Source organism: Rhinopithecus bieti, unplaced genomic scaffold, assembly GCF_001698545.2.
Source record: "Rhinopithecus bieti isolate Rb0 unplaced genomic scaffold, ASM169854v2 scaffold_3875, whole genome shotgun sequence".
Taxonomy (NCBI): Eukaryota; Metazoa; Chordata; class Mammalia; order Primates; family Cercopithecidae; genus Rhinopithecus; species Rhinopithecus bieti.
In genome coordinates this window covers 2,380,808-2,401,939 of record NW_016804422.1, presented here as the reverse complement: position 1 = coordinate 2,401,939, position 21,132 = coordinate 2,380,808, and the positions used below count along the sequence as shown (strand labels likewise).

At 55.8% G+C, this 21,132-nt stretch overlaps 2 protein-coding genes across 2 annotated transcripts in view; both read right to left on the bottom strand.

Moving 5' to 3' along the window:
* The window catches only part of COL7A1 (collagen type VII alpha 1 chain), a 35,289-nt gene extending 30,704 nt beyond the window's left edge, over positions 1-4,585 (bottom strand). Inside the window, 13 exon segments of the mRNA XM_017867950.1 lie at positions 80-223; positions 766-894; positions 975-1,124; positions 1,200-1,316; positions 1,404-1,550; positions 1,653-1,769; positions 1,872-2,001; positions 2,077-2,240; positions 2,404-2,565; positions 2,658-2,751; positions 2,839-2,998; positions 3,665-3,845; positions 4,371-4,585. Of these exon segments, the coding sequence (XP_017723439.1) occupies positions 80-223; positions 766-894; positions 975-1,124; positions 1,200-1,316; positions 1,404-1,550; positions 1,653-1,769; positions 1,872-2,001; positions 2,077-2,240; positions 2,404-2,565; positions 2,658-2,751; positions 2,839-2,998; positions 3,665-3,845; positions 4,371-4,455 (1,780 nt within the window). The 5' untranslated portion in view covers positions 4,456-4,585.
* A 3,654-nt stretch (positions 4,586-8,239) lies between these two features.
* UQCRC1 (ubiquinol-cytochrome c reductase core protein 1) lies at positions 8,240-20,716 on the bottom strand. Its single transcript, XM_017868161.1, has 13 exons — positions 20,211-20,716; positions 19,813-19,953; positions 15,877-15,963; positions 14,796-14,925; positions 14,379-14,577; positions 13,711-13,790; positions 10,606-10,721; positions 10,217-10,363; positions 9,922-10,082; positions 9,713-9,798; positions 9,298-9,386; positions 8,871-8,946; positions 8,240-8,428 (listed from the first exon to the last, which is right to left on the bottom strand). Exons 1-8 carry the CDS (start codon positions 20,277-20,279, stop codon positions 10,349-10,351), a joined length of 837 nt encoding a protein of 278 aa, XP_017723650.1. The 5' UTR covers positions 20,280-20,716; the 3' UTR covers positions 8,240-8,428; positions 8,871-8,946; positions 9,298-9,386; positions 9,713-9,798; positions 9,922-10,082; positions 10,217-10,348.
* Positions 20,717-21,132: the final 416 nt, after the last annotated feature.

The window sequence follows — 21,132 nt, the reverse complement described above, 5'->3', positions numbered from 1 at the left end:
AAACACAGACGTCAGAGGTCAGAACCAGGACCAGAGTGAGGCAGACGGCTGTCCTCCACAGGCTTCCTGTAGTGCTCACCCCGGCGGACAGTGAGGACACTGGCACTGCCCTCACGGGGACCCACTCGAGCAGACACCCGCACAGTGTAGCTAAGCCCAGCCTGAACGTCATCCAAGTCGAACGCTGTCTGACTCCCGGGAAGCACCAGGATCCGCTCAACCCCTAAGAGAGAAGTCAGCATAGGTGGGCAGGGGTCAGAAAGAGACAGGGACATGGGACGATGGCAGTGATGGACAGGGACACAGAGCAAGAAGGGCCATAGAGGTGGGGATGTGGGGTGGTGGGGACCAGAGAGATGGGATATGGCTGAAAAAAGTGAATGCAAGACAAGGACATAGGATGAAAGGGGCCAGTGACGATCAGGGACACTGGAGGACAGGGGTCTGTGGGATGCTGGTATGTAGGATGACAGGAGCCAGTGGACTGCAGTGAGAACTGATGAGCTGTTGACAGACATTGATGTGGGATGGCAGATGTCGGTGCTGGATGGGGACATGCAATGAGAGGTTGGTGTACAGTGGTCACCACTAGGGTCACAAAAAGGCAGGTGATTGAGTTTGTGGCTATGCAGAGTCGCAAGCCATGGACAGGGGTGTNAAAAAAAAAAAAAAAAAAAAAGAAAGGAGAGGGCTGGAGGTACACTCAGACCCCTCAGGCTGGAACTTCAGTGTGTGTGGTGGGGGTGCTGGTTGCATCCACCTTACCCTGGGTGCTGCGCACAATGATGCGGTACTGGGTGGCACTGGGGACTGGGCTCCAGGACACTCGCACCCGCTGCCCGGGCAGCTCGGTGGCTTGCAGGTCCATCACAGGGCCCACGGGCAGCTCTGGTCCTGTTGGAGAGCACAGCATAGAGGCAGCCTGGGGCTCCGACACCTCCCCCACTCACTGGCCCAGCCCACAGAGCCCTCACCAGTGGGAACCACGGTTGCAGGGGTGGCCACCTCGCGGCCCTCCAGCAGAGTGTAGAGTGTGAGGCGGTACTCTGTGCCCGGCTGCAGCCCATCCAACTGGTAGCGGGTTACATCAGAGGGCAGCACCACCTTCTGTGGTGGCTCCAAGCCTGCAAGATGACAGGGTCAGGCCAGCTGAGGCCATGCCCTGACCCTTGCCTGTCCATCCCTTCCCCCACACTGACCAGTCTCACGCCGCCATTCCAAGCGGTAGCCACGGGCCTCAGGCACCAAGTTCCAGGAAAGGAGGATGGATGTGGGGCCCAGGATGACCGGGCGCAGGGTCTGCTCAACAGAAGCATCTGCCCAGGGCACATGGGATGTCAGTTGCCTCCGGTCCTTGCCCTGCCTGCCCATCCCAGCCTGACGAAAGTGCCCAGCCTTCTTACCAGTGCGAGCCGTCAGGGAAGTGGTGGGCCCCACACTGTGGCCAAACAGGGTGCTCATGGTCACTTCATAGTCCGTGCCAGGCTCCAAGTCACGCAGCAACACTGAACCTTGCCCAGGGCCCAGCTCCTGCTGCTGTGTGGGCCCACCTGCATGGGGGGCACCAAGAGGCCAGTGGGCCTTGCAGACACAGGACTCTACAGTTTTGTCTGAGGTGCAGGGACTCCCCTCAACCCACATCTCTCACTCACCACTGAGGACCCGCCATGTCACATGGTAGCCAGTGGCACCTGACACACTCCGCCAGGCCACCAGGAGGCTGTGGGCTGTGGTATTCTGGATGGTCAGTTCCGGCCCCTCCAGGGCAGCTGGGGGAGAGTCCCACCAGGGATTCATGGAGTCAGGAGTGGGAGGGGGTAGTGGGGTGGGGAGTTAGGTGAATGGGGTCAGAGGCTGGCAGAATTGCTCACTGGTCCGAGCTGTCCCGCTCACCGCCTCCCCGATGCTGTTGGCGTAGAGGGCAACCACAGTCACTTGGTACTCAGTCAGTGGCCGGAGACCCTGCAGCCACACGCTGGTCTCACCAGCTGGGATGTTCACCTGCCCAGGGCCAGAGGTCACTTTATCTTGCCCAGCCAAGTCCCCAGCCACCACCTGTCACTCCTGACATCCTACCTCCTGCCGCTCACTCGGCAGTGGCTGTCCCAGCCCCGTCAGAGGAGTATACTGGACCTTGTAGCCAGTCACAGGGCCACTGGCTGCTGTCCACTGTACTCTCAAGGATTGGCTGCTTGGCTCAGACAGCACTAGGTCTCGTGGAGCAGAGGTTGAGTCATCCGCTGGGAATGGGGGATCAGGGGATCAGGCAGGAGAATCGGGGTGGGCATGTATGGTGCAGAGTTGGGGTTAGGGTCAGGAACACATAGGATGGAATCAGCACTCCCAAGTGGGGGTTGGGGTCCAGGGTCTAGGTCGGGGCACACTATGTAGGCAGGAACTCACGAGGCCGGGTCACAGGCACGCCACCAGCAGTTGTGCACACTCTCCGCGAAACGAGGGGCAGTAGTGTCCTCAAGATGCTGAAGTCATTGACGAAGAAGAAGAAGTCACTGGTGGGCTGTGAGGCAACTCGCTTCAGCTCCTCAGGGTCGGCATTCTTGATCCCTGAAGTAACAACCAGTCAGGACTCAGTCACCCACATGCTCTCTGACCGCTCCCACTCCCCAGCTGACCTGTCATCCCTGCTCAGTCCTTACCCACAGTAAACAGATTGACTCCCTGCCCCTTCAGCTTTTGGGCAGCTGTGTCCACCAGGTCCTGGGACTTCCCATCTGTGATCAGGATGCAGACCTGGGACAGGTGCAGGGGTCAAATCATGGCTCCCCTGAACACTTCATTTGGGGTTATCTTGGGAGGCATGGAATGGGTAAGGATCACCTTGGGGACACCAGGTCGGGCCAGCTGGGGCAGGAAGACACGGTCAGCCACATGGAGAATTGCAGCCCCTGTGCGAGTGTTGCCCCCTTTATAGCTGAGCTCACGGATGGCGCGGATCACATCACCCCCAGAGCCAAGTGCATCCAGGCTGAACTCTGTCCTGTTGGAGGGTAGGGGTGGCAACAGGCTAGGACTCAGGATCTCTTCTGGCCCTGGCCTTGAGGAGGCCTCTAGGGTGAGGGTTATGGGTATCAGGTTCTCTTGAGAGGTCCCTTCATTCTGTGATTCTCCACATCCACTTTCCTCTGGAACCCCCAGGTTAACAAACTCCCCAGGGGCTCCTTTGTGCACCATCTGCAGCTGGGCCTGGGCAGGCCTGAAGGAGCCCTTAGGGGCTCACAGTCTGTGGGAAACAAGATGCTGCTTAATTAAATAATTGCAGGAGGAGGGGTCCAGATGTAGGAAAGTGGATGCTGGCCAGATGGAGCGCCTCTGGTGAAGGGCTGCAGGGGTTAAGAGGCTAGAACATGAAGAGTCCAAAAGGCACGGGGGCCCCCTCCTGGGCTCCCCATCTCCAGCTCAGAAAACACAGCCTGTCTTGCACCTTCCTGTCTTGCAATAGCCTGGAGGTGCTTCAGGGCATGAAGGTTCTACCTAGGGAATCCTTATCTCTGTCTCCAGAGGAGGTCCTGGCTAGGGGGTCTCTAGGTTCCCCAAAACTTGTTTCCGGAAAGACCTGGTCTGAGGTTTCCCGGGTCTCCTCCCTCCCTGGGGAAGGGGTCTTGGGGGAATCCCGTGGTCCCCAGCCCTCAGGGCCACTACTCACCGTGGGTCATCACTGTACTGAACTGTGGCAAAGCGCACACCCTGTGCACTGGCTGCTCCAGAGAAAGGCAGCACCAGCCCTTCGAGAAAGCTGCGGACCTCGCGGAAATTGCTGCGGCCAATGGATGAGGAGCCATCCAGTAAGAACACAATATCAGCGGCGTAAAGGCGCGTGCAGGTCACTGGGGCGGGCAGAAGAGATCAGGGCCTCTTCTGGGAGGCCAACCACCCGCCTCCCCGCACGGTGGCCTCGCTGGGACTTGGGATGGTGGGGAGAGTAGGCCTCATCTTATGCAAACCAGGGCCCAGTCGGCCTGAGCCTGGGGGCCTTAGAGGGAGTCGAGCTGGGTGGGTCCCAGAGCAGACTCCCGCAGGGGGTTGGGGTGTGCGGGGGAGGGAGAGTCGCCAGCACGGGTGTGGACCTGGGACTGAGGTCAGCCTCTAGGGGCCGGCGCGGATTGACATAAGGCAGGGGACCCTGCGTGCACACAGGGAGCCAGAATTTGAGTCGGAACAGGAGAGGAGGCAGTTTAGGGAACCCAGCACCGACCGCGGAGGGTTCGGGGAGTCCCAGAATTAGGAGGAATCCTCGGGGAGCCGCGGAGTTGGCTGGGTTGTGGGCGGGGGGTGTTGGGAATGAAGGCCGAGTGGAGCGGAGGGTGACACGGTACAGTGTCCCAGGCCAGGTCCTCCCTTGCGGTGCCCACCTCTCTCCCTGTGCTGGGCTCGCACTCGGGGCGCCCCTGCCAGGATCCCGGCGCAGAGCGCGGCCACCAGAAGCCGCAGCCTCATCCTAGTCGGTAGAAGCAGTCAGCTAGGACCCCCGCCTCTGCCCCTTGCTCCCCTGCGGCCTTGGCGGGTCCGAGCCCAGCGCCCCTCCAGCCCGAGTCCTGGTCTTGCCTGCGCGTCCGCCCGCTCCCGCCGCCGCCGCTGCAGTCCCGCGGGCAGAGCAGAGAAAAGTCCCTGATCTCGGGGGGCGGAGCGGCAGGCGGGGACCCAGGCACCCGCCCTCACCCACATCCCTGAGAGGTCGCCGCCCCCACCACTCCTCCCCCAGACAAACGATATGACGCACTTAACTATAAACCCACCGACCCCCCTTGGCTTCTGGGAATTTCCCAGAAGGTTCTCCATGGACAGATGCTGAGGGAGTACCCCTAACTCCATCTAAGGTCACAGGTCTTGGCTGCTTTAGGTCAATCACAGTGACCAGGCTGAGGAGTGGATAGGTTCCTGCAGAGCCACAAGGCAGCAGCGCCGTGGGGGGTGGGGGCTGCAGCTGAGGATGACTCACCCCCAAGCCGGTGGGGGTGCCCAGACAAGCCCTCAGGCCATGGGTCCCGCCGGCCACTCCTGTGATTCAGCCATCTGTCTGGTGGGCCTCCTGGGCCCCACCCCAATCTCCTTGACAGGAGAGAAGCCCTGGCAAATGAGTGACTCTGGGCCTGTCTTAGGGAAACCAAGGTCCCCTTGGCCTAGATCCAAGTAACTCACCCTGTCTTTGTAGGGGATAAGCCAGAAGGAGGAGAGAACCTGTGTCATGCTTATGCATATGTCCCAGTGTCCCACACCCTCTACCATGTCCCAAGCAGATGCAATCCAGCTGTGCCTGCAGGGAGGGGGCCGCCCATCTGTGGAGAGCGGGACCACCCACAGTGATAGCTCATCTCTCAGGAATCCAGCCCTCCATGCCCCAGGCCGGGTCCCCCTACCTACATGTCCTCACCCATAGGCATCCCCTCCTTCCATCTACTTTTCTTGCAGATCCCTGCCACCCATCTCCCCCACCAGGCGGAGGTCTCCTTGGGCCCCTTCCTCCTTTCCTCATTGCCCTCATGGTACCTGTAGCTTCTGGCTTCATAGCTGCCCACTACCTTACTCCTCTCCCCTTACCCAGGCTGACTTCCCACCCTCCCCCAGCTTGGCTTCTGAGGCTGTGGACAGTCCCCCAACACACCAGGCCAGGGCCACTGTCCCAAGGTGGTGGGACTTTGTATATGTGTATCTCTTCATTAGATGGGTGACACTAAGGCAGAGAGGCACCCCTAAGAAGGGCAGGCCCCCATCTGGGTCCTGCTCCCCCATTTTTTCCTGCTAATCCTGAATAACTCTGGGCAGCCCAGAAAGCACATCTATACTCACCAAGGCTGCTGGGCCCCTTCTAATATGCCCAGCCCCACAGCCTGAGGACTCTGGAGGCAGTGAAGACCATCCATGCTGCCTGCTTTCCTATTGCCCAAGGAAGGCTGGGGCTATTCCTTATTACTGACCCCCAAAACTATCCTGGGGCACAGTGCTGTGACCCCATGGGGCCTAGAACCTTATTCCAAGGTCAGGGTCTCCTCAACCATGTCCCAGGACCCCCCATCCCTGCAAGGTGTGCTCCAGGTGAGGGCTGCAGAGAACCACCTATGTTCTCATCACAAAAGCAGCCCCTTCCCCCTAAGACTGTCACCTCCTCCTGCACAGCCAGGGTGGGCGAGAGCAGGCCAGCGGCACAGACAGTACAGTACAGACATATGTGCACACGTGGGCCAGCCTTAGGGGAGACAGGAGGCCCAGCTGGGAGGGTGGGTGCTCAGGCAAACCTCATCAGAATTGAGGTGCCCCCAAAAGAAAGGACAGGTTGCTGTGAGAGGGTCTCTCAAAGGGTGCTGGGAAGGTAGGAGTAAGGTTGGAATGACTGCATGTCTGGAGCTCCTGTGAGGCTTATGAGCAGGAGTGTGGCCCTCTGAGGCCCCAGCTCTGCCCTCCTGGGAGGCACACAGCCTAGGGCACAGCCCCAGAGGCCAGTACCTACCTGCAATCCCATCAGGGCAGTGGAGCCCCCAGAGCACATCTTCCTCCCTCCCAAGCTTCCCTGAACATTTCCTTCCCTGGCCTCAGTCACTACCTCTCCCCATCTGTTTCCAACCAGGGCCTCTTTATCAGGTCCCAGCCCCACACATCCCACTGTGCCCTGGACACCACCAAACTCCTCACTGGACTATGGAAGATTACCCTCCTCCAATCCACTCCTGCCCCCACGTCTCCCAGCCCTGCTGGGAATGTAGTCCTCTTTGTGTCCCCTGCAGCTGGCTCCAGCTCTTGTGTGGCCATGACCTCTGCTCTGCCACAGCACAGCTCACCAAGACTGATACAGAAATGTGGCCTGAGAGTCCCCATGCTGAATCTCAACGCTGACCAAGTCACTTCTCTTCATGGTAACCTCCACACACCTCCCCAGCATGGCTCCAGGGTAAAGACCAGAGTCCCTGGCTTGGTATGCAAGGTCCCTTAGAACCAGACCACTCCCAGCAGCTCAAGCTCTCATGACCAGCACACCTGTAGCCTCTAAGGGCCATGCTGGGCTTACAAATGAAGCCCCATCCTCCAGGAGCTCAAACTTGGCAACAGACTTGGCACTTGTTCCCCTGCCTGGGTGTTGCATCTCCACGAGCACCCAGGGTTGGGCCTGTCAGGGTTCTGCGCTGCCCAGCATCTTCTCTCCAGCGGTTCACAAAGTAGAATGATCTGTGCAATGCCCTGGTCCCGGACCATAGAAGGTGCTTAACAAATGTCTCCGAATTGGCAACTTACGGCAACCAATGGTGAGGGAAAGGTACTGGGGCAGGGTGAGAGTGATACAAGGGTTCCTTGGGCTACTTCCAAGCTAGGATGCCGGGGGGACTTCTGAACAGCCCTCTTCTAAACGACCTTGTCCCAGCACCCTGCTTGTGATTGCCAGGCAGTAACTTCCTCAAAGGAAAACTGGGCCCCTCACTTTCAACTTCCCCCTGGGATCCCAGAGAACCTGATTGTGGAAGCACGGGGGGGTGAAGGAAGAATGGCCTACCTGCCCACCCACCATGGGGACCAGAACCCAAAGAGATAACAGACAGACTAGGTAGCTAAGAGCTGTACTGGGTCCTGGCAGCCTCAGGAAAATGGGGAGGCGATTGTCAGGGCAGCAGCTCTGGACTTGCCTGGGACAGATGTAGTTGAAGGAGGGGGCTTGGGCCCCACTGAGCTCAGGGCTATTCTTGGAGCCTGAGTCAGCGGAGGCAAAGGATTCTTGCCCTGCTTGTCCAGGCAGCAGTTAGAAACCAAATGAGAACACTATGCCCCCGGCTATCCTCCTCCCAGAATCCAGAGTAAACACACGCAAGAGGCATCCTTGGAGACACCCCTTGGCCCCTCTGGTCCACTCCAGCAAACTAGGGATCACCAGGGGGTGACTTGGCACAAGGTCCACAGTGAGGGGCTTCCCACCTGAGCCTGCAGGGATTCCAGGCTGGGACTCTGACAGGGGCAAAGGCTGGGTTTACACTTCCTATGGACTCCCATAGCCCACTCTTGGGACCGGCTGGCTAAGGAACATCCCCTAAGTGGCTGAGTGGAAACATCTGGGCTCAGCTCCCTGCAGGCATCAAAGACTTCCGGCCTCTGCTGCAGCCCCCATGCTTGCCCCTGGCTGAGGACACATCAGCCTGTGGGAAGGCAGGAGGGTCCAGGAGCTGCAGAACTAGAGGGAAGTCCTTGCTCCCCATCTACTGCCCCATGGACTCCATGCCAATGCCAAAAGAGGGACGACACATTTCTCAGCAGAAGATTTTATTGGTGGTCACCTGCAGCACAGGTTAGAGAAGCCGGAGTGCTGTGTTTGTGGTGGGGGGACCACGGGCCCCGGCCCAGCTCTCTTGCTTACACAGGCTTCCTGCCTAGAAGCGCAGCCAGAACATGCCGCTACGGATCCGGTTGTAGTCTGGGAGCTGCTCAATGGGGCCTGTGGGGATAGGGTGGAGCGTCAGGGTGGGGTACCTGGCCTGCACAGGGACACCTGGCCCTGTGCCGCACCCAGTTCGGAGCTGCTGCCTAAAGCAGCACAAGACAGGCTTTGAGTGGAAAGAGGGAAGAGAACGTTCCCCCAGGGGTGCTGAGCCTGTCCCTTCATGTTCTGGCCCTTGAAGCCCCACCCTACATGGAGGTGCCCGTTACCTGACGGGTGCAGGGTATTGATGGAGGCACCCTGGCAGGCAGTCAAGGAACTGCCAGGACAGGTTTTCTGAGCAAGAACTCCCTGGCAGCCAGGGGACTTGGGAGAGCTGCTTGGGGCCTTAACTGGCTGCTCTGTAAGCTGAGCAGCAATGGGGGAGCAGAGGTGGAAGGGGAGGCCAAGAGAATGGCCTGAGGAAATAAACAAAGAGCAGATCCCCTAGGCCACTTACCATATCCAGCCACCGCTGGGCACTGGTCATAGATGTACTTGGAGCAGATCTCACGCACCACACTGGCATCCACCTCCTGCAGGGTGAGGCAGAGGACATACTAGCTAACGGGCACCTGGCCACCACCTCAGCCAGTCAGCATCATCCAACTAGCCGAGATCTCCCACAGGCAGCATGCAGCTGTCCCCAACCCAAAAGGGGAAAGGTGGAAGGGATCCCTGCTATAGACTTCCATGGGCCGCACCCATCTCCACAGCCATTAGCACCTCTGCCCTGCCCTCCCACTATGCTACCCCTGCAGGTGACAGCTGCCTAGGACACCAGGGATGCCTATAGGAGCAGGCTCTGCTGTGCCAGGCCCCAACGCTGCACCTCCAGGTGTCTGCCAGGTCAAGATTCCAGAACCTCTCCCAGGGGCCCATGTTACCGCAATCCGGCTTTCCCATTCAGCCAGGGGGATGCGGCGGCCATAGGTCAGGAGGCTGCGACCAATGTCCTCACACACAGGAGTAGTGCCTTTAAGGGTGGGGGAGGGCTCAGAAGTCCACCCAGCCCAATCCTGGACCCACAGGTACACAACCTCCAGCCTCAGGTTGACAAGGACCTCCCTGACCTCATGCTGACCCAGATCACAGCTCTCTCTTCTATGGTCACCTATTATGGTAGCGATGGGCCGTGGACCTGTCCCACACCTGCCTGCATCTCCAAGGGTGGGGTGATGGGGCACGGTGTGGTCTTCAAAGTTTTCCTTTCTAACTTTGGTTAGTTAGGAGTGGTGGCCACCTTGGGGCTGTCGCTGGCAAGATGCACTTTATCCCTCCCCACTGAGCTGTAGGACTCACCATCTAGATGAGATACCAGGGCATTTCTGAGGATGTTTTTGCCCCGGGCCACCTCACTCTCCGTGGCACTGGTACACAGGCGCATCCTAAAGTGGGGGTGGGGTGGGTGGGTGGGTGGTGTTCACTTTGAGCCCATGTGTCCTCTCTCAGCCTCCCACTGCACTGGTTAAAGCCGCCATCCCACCTAGGAGTACCAGGCTGCCACTTACCACTGCCCTTGCAGGACGAACATCATGTCATCGATTTTCATTCGGTCACAGACAAAGTGTGCACCCAGCAAGCCCGTGTCTGCATAGCAGATGCTGAAGGTCTGGAAACTCTGGCATAGCTTGTTGGCCACGGCACCTGAAGCCAGTGGGCTGGACAGGTGCTGCCAGGGGGATAGGTGGTCAGCACCCACCCTCTTGTCTTCAACCCACACTGTGACCCCCACGCACAGGAGCACACAGCCCCAGCACCCTCTCTTCCCTGAAGGCGAGGTACCATGCTCACTCTGGCACTCACCACACCACCACCATAAGTGCAATCATAGTGGCCGATGATGGCATTGGCCACTTGCAAGGCCACATTGTCCCGGCTGGCCCAGCCAGGACCCTCTACTGCAATGCGCACATGAGCAAAAGGTAGAGCACTCGTTCAACGGTGGCGGATCTGAAACAGTATATGACAAGGCTGAGGGACAGCCAGACTGGCTGGGGGAACAGAAAGGTGGCAGTGTGGGTAGAGGGTTGTATTTATACATGGTGTGGACCATGTGTGCCTGTGACCGCAGAAGCCAGAGAACCCCTTCCAACCGCTGAGGTATCTCTGGAGCTCACCAGGATAACCATGCACATGGGGGTCCTCCCACAGGCCCCCAGCTGAGCACTACCCCTGCCCAACAGGCAGCATACCTCACTGCCAGTGAAGCGGCACGGAGTAAGAGCGGGCACAGTGTCCTCTGCATATGTCCAAGGGATGTCACCAAGGTGCTTCTGGGCAAGGTCTAACAGTTGCTGGTGCTCCACTCCTGCTGAGACAGACACTGGCATTACTGACCAGCCAGGGCCCAAAGCACAGGGTGCGGGGGAGTTTACAGACAGGCGGAGGACTCCCATGTCCTGTCTTAGTGGGAGAAACCAGGAGTATGTGACATTAGAACAGGGTGAGGAAAGAAGGTCCTCCTCACACAGACCCTGCCTTGTGGACAGGACAGACACCTCAGGGCCAGATAGCTCCCACTGCCTCAGTCCTAGAAGAGCAGCAGCGCTCAGAACTTCAACATGGGCTGCCATATGATGTAAGTGTGGGTTCTCACTTGAGAAGATGCATTCCACCTATATCAAAGACAAGACTGGTACTCCTGGGTACAAAGCCACCTGGCCTGCCTTTTCGCTCTAGCTCTCCCTCAAGTATTTCTGGCTGCTGGCCCGGCAGCGGGTGGCAAGTGAGGGGACAGAAAGAGGTGCTATTACAGGGCTGTGATAAGGTCTGGGGTCCCCTGAGAGCTGGGGACATTTGCAAATAATGTTACAAACGTATACCCTAGGACTCCTTGGATCTGGCCTCCTCACCTCCACAAGAGGGCTCTGTGGTGCCACCAGTTACGTTGGCTTTTGGCTGGAGCACAGTGACAGGATCTCAGCTCACTGCAAGCTCCGCCTCCCGGGTTCACGCCATTCTCCTGCCTCAGCCTCCCAAGTAGCTGGGACTATAGGTGCCGACACCATGCCTGTCTAATTTTTTTGTATTTTCAGTAGAGGCGGGCTTTCACTGTGTTAGCCAGGATGGTCTCAATCTCCTGACCTCGTGATCCGCCCACCTCAGCCTCCCAAAGTGCTGGGATTACAGGCGTGAGCCACTGCACCCGGCCTGTGTTGGCCTATTTTTTTTTGTTTTTGTTTTTTTGAGACAGAGTCTTGCTCTGTCACCCAGACTGAAGTGCAGTGGCATGATCTCGGCTCCCTGCAAGCTCCACCTCCCAGGTTCACGCCATTCTCCTGCCTCAGCCTCCCGAGTAGCTGGGACTACAGGTGCCCGCCACCACGTCTGGCTAATTTTTTTGTATTTTTAGTAGAGATGGGGTTTCACTGTGTTAGCCAGGATGGTCTCGATCTCTTGACCTCGTGATCCGCCTGCCTCGACCTCCCAAAAAGTGCTGGGATTACAGGTGTGAGCCACTGCGCCCTGCCCTGTGTTGGCCTTTTATTCTTTCCGTGAGCTCAAGTCCTGCTAGTCTGACAGACATATCAGACTGCTCTTACTCCCAGGTTCCCCAGCTCCAAAGCCCCGGTCATGTTCATCCAGTTGGTCTTTTATGCATACTCAGCCGCCAAGGTCAGCTCAGCTGGGAAGTTTTTTTTTTTTTTTTTTTTTTTTTTGAGATGGAGTCTCACTCTGTTCCCCAGGCCGGAGTGCAGTGGCACAATCTTAGCTCACTGCAACCTCCGCCCCCTGGGTTCAAGTGATTCTCCTGCCTCAGCCTTCCGAGTAGCTGGGATTATAGGTGCCTGCCACCACGCCTGGCTAATTTTTGTACTTTTACTAGAGACAGGGTTTTGCCATGTTGGCTAGGCTGGTCTCGAACTCCTGACCTCAGGTGATTAACCTACCTCAGCCTCCCAAAGTGCTAGGATTACAGGCGTGAGCCACCACGCCCGTCCAAGATGGGAAGCGGAAGCATTCTTTTTTTTTTTTTTTGAGACGGAGTCTCGCTCTGTTGCCCGGGCTGGATGGAGTTCAGTGGCCGGATCTCAGCTCACTGCAAGCTCCGCCCCCCGGGTTTACGCCATTCTCCTGCCTCAGCCTCCCAAGTAGCTGGGACCACAGGCGCCCGCCACCTCGCCCGGCTCGTTTTTTGTATTTTTTAGTAGAGACGGGGTTTCACCGTGTTAGCCAGGATGGTCTCGATCTCCTGACCTCATGATCCGCCCGTCTCGGCCTCCCAGAGTGCTGGGATTACAGGCTTGAGCCACCGTGCCTGGCCAAGATGGGAAGCATCTTAACCTCAGTTCCTTACCCATGTCCAGACCCCAACCAGGTTCCATCTATAAAACCACCTGGAGTCCATTTACTGTTCCCCCTTGCTCCTGCCATCTCCTGCCTGGTCCCTACCACAGCCCCTCTCTAGCTAGCCTGCCTGCACTGTGACCCCACACAGCAGCAGAGCAAACCTCAGACCAGGACACTGCTCTTCCCCTGTGCTCAGTTCCCCATACCACCTAAGTAACACTCACCACCTTTCAGGCTTCTGTTCAAACTACAGGCGCTTTAAAAAGCCCCTCCCCCAACCTACAACTCTGAGTCCCCAGTGAAATCTCCCCGACCCTTCTGTGCCTTCCTTTCTTTTTTTTGAGACGGAGTCTCGCTCTGTCACCCAAGCTGGAGTGCACTGGCCAGATCTCAGCTCACTGCAAGCTCCGCCTCCCGGGTTCACGCCATTCTCCTGCCTCAGCCTCCCGAGTAGCTGGGACTACAGGCGCCCGCCACCTCGCCCGGCTAGTTTTTTGTATTTTTTAGTAGAGACGGGGTTTCACCGTGTTAGCCAGGATGGTCTCGATCTCCTGACCTTGTGATCCGCCCGCCTCGGCCTCCCAAAGTGCTGGGATTACAGGCTTGAGCCACCGCGCCCGGCCTGTGCCTTCCTTTCAAGGCACTTCTTGGTCTGTTATCAGGCATGCATCAACACACAACCAATGGCTGGCTCTCCCAAGGGCAAGGCCACAAGGAATAAGGCCAGGGGCTTACATCCCCTACCAGCCCATAAACTCAGTATCCTAGGACCAGGTGGGGCTAAGACAGACCTGTACCAGAGGAACAGCATCCTGTGTAACCAGTCCCAGTGGTGGCAGCAGGGTAGACTCCTATCCCACCTCAGACAGCACAGGAGGAAGGTCATTCCCCTCAAGGTTACGGTGGGAGCAGGGTCCCCTGGGGTGGAACGTCCCCTATGGTGGGAACCAGGACCTTGGTTTTGATAACCAAGGCTGGGACCCCACTTCAGTGAGTCCATCACTCACCTCCAGCTGCTGCCAGCACCATTCGAGGGGCCTTGTAATGAGTGCTGAGGTACTCGGTCAAGTCTGCGCGAGACAGCTTCCTACAAGACATATGGCCAGTGTGTCAACACCTCTACCACAATGGAGTGAGTTGGGGTGTGTGCATGAATGGGACTGAGGAGGCAGACTAGGAGAGACATGGTTTCTCCGAAGAGTGGGCCCTAGCACACCCCGACCCCTTCCCCATCTCTGCCACCCACCCCTCCAAGGCCCAGAGGGCAACCCCCGTCTGCCCTTGCCTCATGCCTGACCTCAGGACAGGCTCATAGTCTTCTCTGAGAAGGTGTGAGCCAACACTGTGGGACTCTCAAAGGGCAGTATCAAAGCTCCCAGCGCCATCACCAAAGGAGACAAGAGACCACATGGAGGGGACACCCAGACACCCCGCCCTTGGACTGTCAGGACATGCACCAAAACATACCTTAAAACAAAGCCCAAAATTCAAGTGAAGCCCACAAAGCCATTAAAAAAGACTCACTGGACCACATGGATATAGAAACTGTCTCCAATCGCATGACTCAGGAAAATAACCCCGACAAACAGCTAGCCAACTAAAAATGTGACCTGGAAAGGGTCTGGCCAGGCCAGAATGGGGCAAGCATCCCACCACAAGCCCAGCCAACTCTCACCTGACATTCTCACTGGGCCCCTCCACAGCCTGGGCTAGAGGTGTGCCCTGGAATGCTGTGGCATGCAGGTAGTCAAAGACCACGTCTCGCATAGATGCGTCATTCTCCTGCATCTCCCGCAGGATCACATCACGTTCCTTCTCGATCTGTGAGTCTTCTAGACTACAGTTCTGCACAATGTCACCCAAGAGCTCCACAACTAGACGCAAGGAGGACATGTTTAGGTGCCAGGTGGACCACTGGAGACCAACGACAGCACAAAATCCCCAGGCCTGGCATCTCCTGCTGCCCACCCCTAGTTGCCCAGCTGCAAAGCCATACGCTAAGGGTAATATGATTCTGTGGTCAGCCAGGGACTCCTGGGTAGCTGTACTCTGCCCCCCTGCCCTCTGCCCCACCTCTTCCTCCAGGTGTTACCTTTTGGCAGATCCTTGGACAGCGCCTTGATGTAGTAAGCTGTGTGTTCCCGGGTGCTGTAGGCATTAAGATGGGCCCCCATGCTCTCCACCTCCTTCTCCAGGGCACTGCCAGGCCGATTCTTTGTTCCCTGGAATATCAACCAGACCAATCAGAAGCCACACAGGAGCCCAAGAACCCTGTCCTCAGAGGCTAAAGATCCAGCAGGACCACTGGTCCACAGGTACCTCCCTCAGCATAGACTCTGGGGACACAGATCCCAGAGTCTATGTTTACCAAGCACTAAGCAGGCCTTTTGGTGACCAAGGCCATGACATAATGGGCCAACAGAATAGAGATAACCAGGGCCAGGACAGAAGGGCATGGCCAGACCAAGTGTTGCCTAAAGCTCGTAACACCTTACCAACGAGCAGTGGGGTCATTACCAGTACACCTCCCCCTTCTTAATGACAGCCATGGTCAGGTAAGCCCACAACTGTGTTCAAGTGATAGAACCCACTCCTCCCATGCCATTCCCATGACTGTATGTGTCTGTTTATACATGCTAGTGGCCACCTCTGTGGGACCCAATCCTAGTCCTGTGTGTGGAGAACAGTGGTGCTATCTCTTGGTTAATACTGCACACATACCCGTGACATTGCAGCTGGCTGGGGTGCCCATTAGAGCTCCATGGCCCTGCCCACCCCAACCAAGGGATGCCCAGGTATTCCACCAGAGCAGATCATTTCATAAGCAAGCACGTATGCCCATGTCTGTGGGTTTGTTACAATGCATGTGCATATCTGGTGTGTTCCACAGGTCTCCTGTATGCATGCATATAACACAGGCCTGGCTTCTCTGGTGAAAAGTGGGGTTCCTGTGGTTCCTTGGGTCTTCTTGGCTCTGAGGGCCTCATGCAGGGGCTCATCAGATACGTGCCTACTCAGGAGACGTTAAGCTCATGTGGTTCCTTTTAGGAAGGCTGGCCAGACATCAGCCCCTCCACTGAGGCCCATAATCAGGCTATTTTTTCTGACCTTCATCCTCAGGAGGGACAACAGGCAGCCCTAAGCCCAGAGGAGACAGACTTCAAGAGCCTCACCTTGAAAGCCAGATGCTCCAAAAAGTAGCCTGCCCCATTGTTCTTCTCAGTCTCAAAACGGCTGCCAACATCAATCCACACTCCCACCTGGACAAGAAGCCACCAACAAAGGTTACAAACAAACCACTCCCCAGCCCCTACTCACACTCCACCTGAGTGACTCAGTACAAGCCCCAGGCAGGGACTCATGAATCCTGGAGTCAGGGAGAACTGCCCCAGCAGGACCCCTGTGCTTGGAGATACAGTCATGCCTGGCAAACAGAGGGCCAGCTGAATGACTAGTCACACTGTATCATTGCTCTCCTGATTGGCTATCAAGGACCGCCAGGGACACTTCTAACTGTGCACATTTACCTGGTCTCACAAGCATACAAAATCCTTAAATTCACTCTCACTTTTCAGTTAATTATTTGTTTTTGTCTAGGCATACAACACATCATTTGCAAACAACAACTTATTTTTTCCTTTCTAAAAATTACACACTGCCTTTGTTCTGGCAATGATTTGATCCTTTCATCATTAAGGAAGGGACTATTGGTTTAGACTGTATATTTTATCACACTAAATATTGTTCCTATAACACCATTTTGTTGTTGTTTTTAATCAGATCTGGACACCAAACACTGCCCAGTGTTGCCCTGGCACCCAATAAGATAATATTAATTTTCTTGACAGCCTCCTGGTTGCTGTGAAACATGCACCACAGGCCGGGCGTGGTGGCTCATACCTGTAATCCCAGCACTTTGGGAGGCTGAGGCGGGTGGATCACGAGGTCAGGAGTTCGAGACCAGCCTGGCCAACATGGTGAAACCCTGTCTCTACTACAAATACAAAAATTAGTTGAACATGGTGGCACATGCCTGTAGTCCCAGCTACTTGGGAGGCTGAGGCAGAAGAATTGCTTGAGCTCGGGAGGCAGAGGTTGTAGTGAGTCTAGACTGTGCCACTGCACTCCAGCCTGGGTGAGAGAGAGAGAGACTCCATCTTAAAAAAAAAAAGAAAGAAGAAAAAGAAACATGTACCCCTCACCCCACTTGGTCACATGGTCTAGTCTTTTAATTTAGTATTTGTTCACAGCTGATTTAAGTTTTTCACATCTACTTTCCTAAGATACTTTTTTTTTTGAGACAGAGTCTCACTCTGTCACCCAGGCTGGAGTGCAATGGCGTGATCTCGGCTCATTCCCGGGTTAACACCATTCTCCTGCCTCAGCCTCCCGAGTAGCTGGGACTATAGGCACCCGCCACCACACCTGGCTAATTTTTTGTATTTTTACTAGAGACGAGGTTTCACCATGTTAGCCAGGATGCTCTCGATCTCCTGACCTTGTGACCAACCCGCCTGCCTCAGCCTCCCAAAGTGCTGGGATTACAGGCGTGAGCCACCGCGCCCGGCCACTTTTTTTGTTTGTTTTGACATGGAGTCTCACTCAGTCACGAGGCTGGAGTGCAGTGGCCTAATGTCAGCTCACTCAACCTCTGCTTCCTGGGTTCAAATGATTCTCCTGCTTCAGCCTCACGAGTAGCTGGGACTATAGGCGTGTGCCACCACGCCCAGCTAATTTTTGTATTTTTAGTAGAGGTGGGGTTTCACCACGTCAGCCAGGATGCTCTTAATCTCTTGATCTCATGATCCGCCTGCCTCGGTCTCCCAAACTGCTAGAACTACAGGCATGAGCCACTGCGTCAAGACTTTTTTTTTTTTTTGAGACGGAGTCTTGCTCTGTCGCCCGGGCTGGAGTGCAGTGGCCGGATCTCAGCTCACTGCAAGCTCCACCTCCCGGGTTTACGCCATTCTCCTGCCTCAGCCTCCCGAGTAGCTGGGACTACAGACGCCCGCCACCTCGCCCGGCTAGTTTTTTTTTGTATTTTTTAGTAGAGACGAGGTTTCACCGTGTTAGCCAGGATGGTCTCGATCTCCTGACCTCGTGATCCGCCCGTCTCGGCCTCCCAAAGTGCTGGGATTACAGGCTTGAGCCACCGCGCCCGGCCAAGACTTTTTTTTAATTGTATAAATTTATGAGGTACAAGCGCAATTTTTAAAAATTTCTATCCACACCCAAAACTCCATTTTTTTTTTTTTTTTTTAAAGACAGAGGGCCTTGCTCCGTCACCCAGGCCAGAGTACAGTGGCATAATCATGGCTCACTGCAACTTCGTATTCCTGGGCTCAATTGATCCTCCTGCTTTGGCCTCTCAAAGCCCTGGAATTACCCGTGTTAGCCACTGTGCCTCGCCCACAAGTGCAATGTCATTACATGCATAGAATGCACAAGTAGTCAAAGGAGTTCAAGACCAGCCTGACCAACGTGGAGAAACCCCGTCTCTAATAAAAATACAAAAAATTAGCCGGGCATGGTGGCGCATGCCTGTAATCCCAGTTACTCAGGAGGTTGAGGCAGGAGAATCACTTGAACCCGGGAGATGGAGGTTGCAGTGAGCCGAGACTACACCATTGCACACCAGCCTGTGTAACAAGAGCGAAACTGTGTCTCAAAAAAAAAGCACAAGTAGTCAAATCAGGGCTTTTACGTTATCCATCACCAGAATAACACACCAGAATAACACACCCTGTACCCATTAAGTAATTTCTTTTTTTTTTTTTTTTTGAGATGGACTCTCGCTCTGTCACTCAGGCTGGAGTACAGTGGCACGATCTCAGCTCACTGCAATCTCTGCTTCCTGGGTTCAAGCGATTCTCCTGCCTCAGCCTCCCCAGTAGCTGGGATTACAGGCATGTGCTGCCATGTATGGCTAATTTTTGTATTTTTGGTAGAGATGGGGCTTCACTATGTTTGCCAGGATGGTCTTGAACTCCTCATCTCAGGTGATCCGCCTGCCTTGGCCTCTCAAAGTGCTGAGATTAGAGGCGTGAACCTCCAGGCCCGGACCCATTAAGTAGTTTCTCATTATCCACCCCTTCATCTTTCCAAGTCTTCACTGTCCACCATTCCACTTTCTACATCTGTATGTACATATTTCTTAGCTCCCACTGATAAGTGAGAACGTGTAATATTTGCTTTCCTAAGAGATGTCAATGTATATATCATACAATCTTAGATGAACACGTATTTCACATCTAACATCTTGGAATGCAAGAGGCATTTTACAATCTACAGTACCCTTTTATCAAAATTGGCAAGATTCTTAAGATTCTTTCTCTGGCACTGGAACACAGATGGCTCCTTACAATCTAGGACATTTTAAAGTTCATGTAATATAGCGTTCTTTACTACAACAGGTGTCATATAACAAGGAAGTTGCAGGCTACCTTTTCCTATGCTTAGTAATAATTTAAATCGCAGGACATTGTTTCTGGAAAACTAAAAGGATGTGTCAGTAAAAACATCTGGCCCTGGAGCTGGGGGATGGGGACTGAAGGGAGGAGGAGACAATTATTTATTGGGAATGTTCTCACCTATTCATATATCTATTTGTGAATCAAGATTTCTATCCTTGAGTCAATTTTGAGAATTTGTATTTTTTGGAAAATCACACATTTCATTGTACTGTTAAAATTAATTTCCTCCTAAAATGCATTTGTGGTCTAGCCTGGAGATTATGAGCTCGGGCATAGTGAGGGTGACAGACCTGGACGCCTGCAAGTCACCTAAGGTGTCTGAATCCCATTTTCCGCATTATAAGAGGAGACGTGATCACTTCTCTTATATGGGCTCCTTAACAAAAGGCTGGAAAAGAATTTGGCTGCCTACTTGACGGACATTATATGCTAAATAATGATGGCTTATAGTGAAGATTGTCCCGTGAAGCCAAGGCGTGGCTAGGGTCGGGAATGGGGCCATTCTCAGGGTGAGTGATACTGAGTTCGAACCCAAACCATAAACGGGAAGACCCGAGCCCAAGGTCACACCCCAACCTGAGAAAAGATGGCAGGCCCAATCTGGAGGCCCTCTCCCCAGTGGCGTCCCCAGCTCACCGTGCAAGTGGGCTGAGAGGACTGCTCGGAGGCCACACGCAGGCCGTTGTCCAGCAGGCTAATCTGCGTCTCCGGCACGAACTGGAGCGCCTGAGCGAAGGTTGCCGTACTCCGCAAGGCTGGCGTCCGCAGCAGGGTCGCCTGTGGAAGGGAACAGCTGCGAGTGAGGACTCGGTTGGGGAATCACTCACCACTTCCCAGGTGCTCAGGAGGATCCCCGTCCCCGCCCCCGCCCCTAGGCCAGCGGCGAGGTACCTTTCCCCGCCCTCCTCCATGACCTTCCCACGGCCCTGACCCCGCGTCCTCCCCCACCTCGACCTGCCACTGCTAACAGGCCACACCCGTCCGCTTCCCGAAGCCCTGTCCCCTGAAGCCCCGCGCTCTCGCCACCACCTCACCGAGCGGCGGGCGCGCAATAGCACTTGTGCCCCGGAGGTAGCGGCCCGGCAGACCACGGAAGCCGCCATCTTCCAGCTCTAGTCGGCTCTAAGTTGCGCCGCGCAAGCGTAGAGTAGGCGCGTTGGCACTCGCGGCGCAGGCGCAGTATCGTAAAGTTGGCGCTCGGCCGCCTCCTGGCGGGAGCCGGGACAGTCAGTTGTGCTGGCCTGGCGCTGGCTGGCTGGCTGGCTGCCTCGCTTTCTGGCTCTCTTCGCGCTGCCGCCCGTGCCTGCGCACACAGTCCGCCTGCCGTCCATCAGCCCGAGCAGGTTCGCCCGCCGTGCGGTCCATCTCCCCATTCCACGCGTGGAAGTCAGAGTGCACGATGTTTCTCACCAGCCGCGCTGCGTACTCCGAGTAGAGGTCTGGCGGGTGGGGCGTTGCAGCCGCGGCGTGTCCGCAGGTTCGAGCCCAGGGCTGAAGTACCAGAGTGGAAACTTACCTGGGACCAACTTACCTGAAAGTCGATTTTTTTTCTCTTTATTTATTTTTTTATTTTCTGAGACGGTCTCGCTCTGTCGCCCAGGCTGGAGTACAGTGGCGCGATCTCGGCCCACTGCAGCCTCCGCCTCCCGGGTTCAAGCAATTCTGCCTCAGCCTCCCGAGTAGCTGGGATTACGCCCGGCTAATTGTTGTATCTTTAAAAGAGACAAGGTTTCTCCATGTTGGCCAGGTTTGCGCCCTGCCAGTTTTCTCTTTAAAAGAATTAAGTAGAGACCGGGCGCGGTGGCTCACGCCTGTAATCCCAACACTGGGAGGCCGAGGCACGTGGATCACTTGAGGCCAGGAGTTCGAGACCAGCCTGGCCAACATAGTGAAACTTTTCCTTTCCTGTAAGAGGAAAAAGAATTCTAGCTGGGCGCGGTGGGTCACGCCTGTAAT

What these genes read in the sequence shown, in the direction of transcription:
- UQCRC1 (XM_017868161.1), bottom strand. Translation starts at nt 20,279, where the DNA reads ATGGCGGCTTCCGTGGTCTGCCGGGCCGCTACCTCCGGGGCACAAGTG. An exon ending in TGGAGCATCTGGCTTTCAAG is followed by an intron (nt 14,926 to 15,876) that starts GTGAGGCTCTTG and finishes TTGATATTCCAG; the next exon opens with GGAACAAAGAATCGGCCTGG. An exon ending in GGTGCTGGCAGCAGCTGGAG is followed by an intron (nt 10,722 to 13,710) that starts GTGAGTGATGGA and finishes CTGTCTCAGCAG; the next exon opens with GAGTGGAGCACCAGCAACTG.